Here is a 2,005-nt window from a genome sequence, read left to right as displayed (position 1 = left end):
CTTAGTGAGGGGGCGTCCATTCAAAATAGCCTCAACCTCGCACAAAACGGTGTGGAGTCCATCATCATCCAGTGTTTGAAGATGTAACACAGAGGTGAGAACTTTTCTTACCATACGAATGACACGCTCCCAAACACCACCATGATGTGATGCTGCAGGTGGATTAAAGTTCCACTGGATCCCATCTTGCAATAAGTCTCTCTGTATCTGGCCATGATTTAAAGATGCAAGTGCTTCTCTCAGCTCTTTCTTGGCTCCAACAAAGTTCGTACCATTATCTGAGCGCATAGATGACACTTGTCCTCTTCGGCTGATGAACCTTCGTAAGGCATTAATACATGCGTCAGTATCCAAGGATGGAGCTACTTCCAAATGAACAGCTCTGCTGGCCAAACAGGTAAAGATGACACCATAACGCTTACACAAACCTCGACCTCTCTTCACCTCCAAAGGCCCAAAGTAATCTACTCCCACATTCGTGAAGGGAGGGAGATCAGGAAGGAGCCTTTCCTTCGGTAAGTCCGCCATCTTTTGCTCACCCAACTTCCCTTTGTATCGTCTGCAGAAGCTGCACTGTGATATGATTTTTCTCACAGCTGAAGTGGCACTTGTTATCCAGAACTTCTTTCGTAATCTTGACAAGGTGTGATTTCTTCCACCATGGCCAACTTGTTGGTGTATGTGTCTTAATATGAGTGTGGAGATGTGTTGATCTTTTGACAAGATGAGTGGATGCTTTGTCTCTTCTGGTAGAGCTGCCTTACTCAAACGGCCTCCAACTCTTACAAGTCCATCCTCGAGACATGGGTCCAGTTTGTAAATAGAACTGTCTCTTGGCACGGATTTTCCAGCTGATAGGGCAGCAATCTCCACCTTGAACCTTTTCTGCTGACAATAGCGAATGATGGAAACTTCAGCATCCAAAAGATTCTCAGCTGACAAGATTTGACACATTGCTTTTTTAGCCCTCTCCATCTCCAGTGACACATGTGACCCATCTGCATCCTTTCTGTTGAACTCAAGAGCATGCAATTCCTTTCTCTTTTGACTCAATTGCAGAAGGATCCTCTTCCATTTGAGAAACCATGCAACTGCCACCTTAAGTTTCCTCCAATCTGAAAAGTATGATAGAAGCTGGTCTGTAGCATTAGAAGAGTTCTGAGTGATGACTGTGTTTACCGTGGCATCCCTTTTGACCTCTACATCATCAACTGAAAGTGTGGCCTCTGTGATGTCTGCAGGCCAATCCTTTTCTGGGTCGAAGAGAAACCTTGGGCCTTCGATCCAGCTCCCACCATTCAGCAGATCTCCAACCTTCATACCTCCAGAGGCATAATCAGCAGGGTTGTCTTTGGTATTGATGTACCTCCACTGAGAGACATGAGTTGAATCTCTGATGGTTGACACCCGATTCGCCACAAATGTGTGGAAACGTCTGTCCTCATTTTTTATGTACTTAAGCACTGAAGTACTGTCCGTCCAGAAAGTTGACTGATCCAATGGCAGCTCCAATTCTGCTCTCAACATCTGATCAACTCGAACAGCTAGGACAGCAGCTGTAAGCTCCAGACGAGGAATAGTTATCTGTTTCAGGGGGGTAACTCTCGCTTTTCCCAACAAGAAGAAGACATGGACCTCGCTCTTGCTGTTTTCGATTCTGAGGTAGGTGACAGTGCCAAAACCATCTTCACTGGCGTCTGAAAAGTTATGCAGCTGCGCTTTAATGGCCTGTCCAAAGTGCTTGGGCTTGATACATCTCTCAACTTTGAATGAAGACAACCCTTTCAGATCCTCCAACCATCCTGTCCACTGATGGCTAATGTCTGCAGGTATGTTGTCGTCCCATCCACAACGTCTCCGACAGAGCTCTTGCAGCATAACCTTTGCTGACAGTGTCACTGGTGCAAGAAACCCCAAGGGATCATAAACGGAACAGATTATCGACAACAATCCTCTTCTGCTCTGCGGTTGCTCTTTCACCATCATTTTGAACTTGAACGTATCC

The 2,005-nt window shown here is 45.9% G+C and overlaps 1 protein-coding gene across 1 annotated transcript; it reads right to left on the bottom strand.

The window, feature by feature from the left end:
• Window positions 1–111: 111 nt before the first annotated feature.
• On the bottom strand, window positions 112–1,999 carry LOC121938459 (the record flags this gene model as incomplete). The annotated part of the gene is made up of 1 exon (XM_042481701.1): window positions 112–1,999. A coding segment is annotated over exon 1 (1,875 nt), but the record flags the coding sequence as incomplete, so codon positions are not given.
• Window positions 2,000–2,005: the final 6 nt, after the last annotated feature.

Source organism: Plectropomus leopardus, unplaced genomic scaffold (assembly GCF_008729295.1).
Source record: "Plectropomus leopardus isolate mb unplaced genomic scaffold, YSFRI_Pleo_2.0 unplaced_scaffold29556, whole genome shotgun sequence".
NCBI lineage: Eukaryota > Metazoa > Chordata > Actinopteri > Perciformes > Serranidae > Plectropomus > Plectropomus leopardus.
The sequence above is the reverse complement of the archived record's forward strand: the minus strand, read 5'-3'. Positions and strand labels throughout refer to the sequence as shown.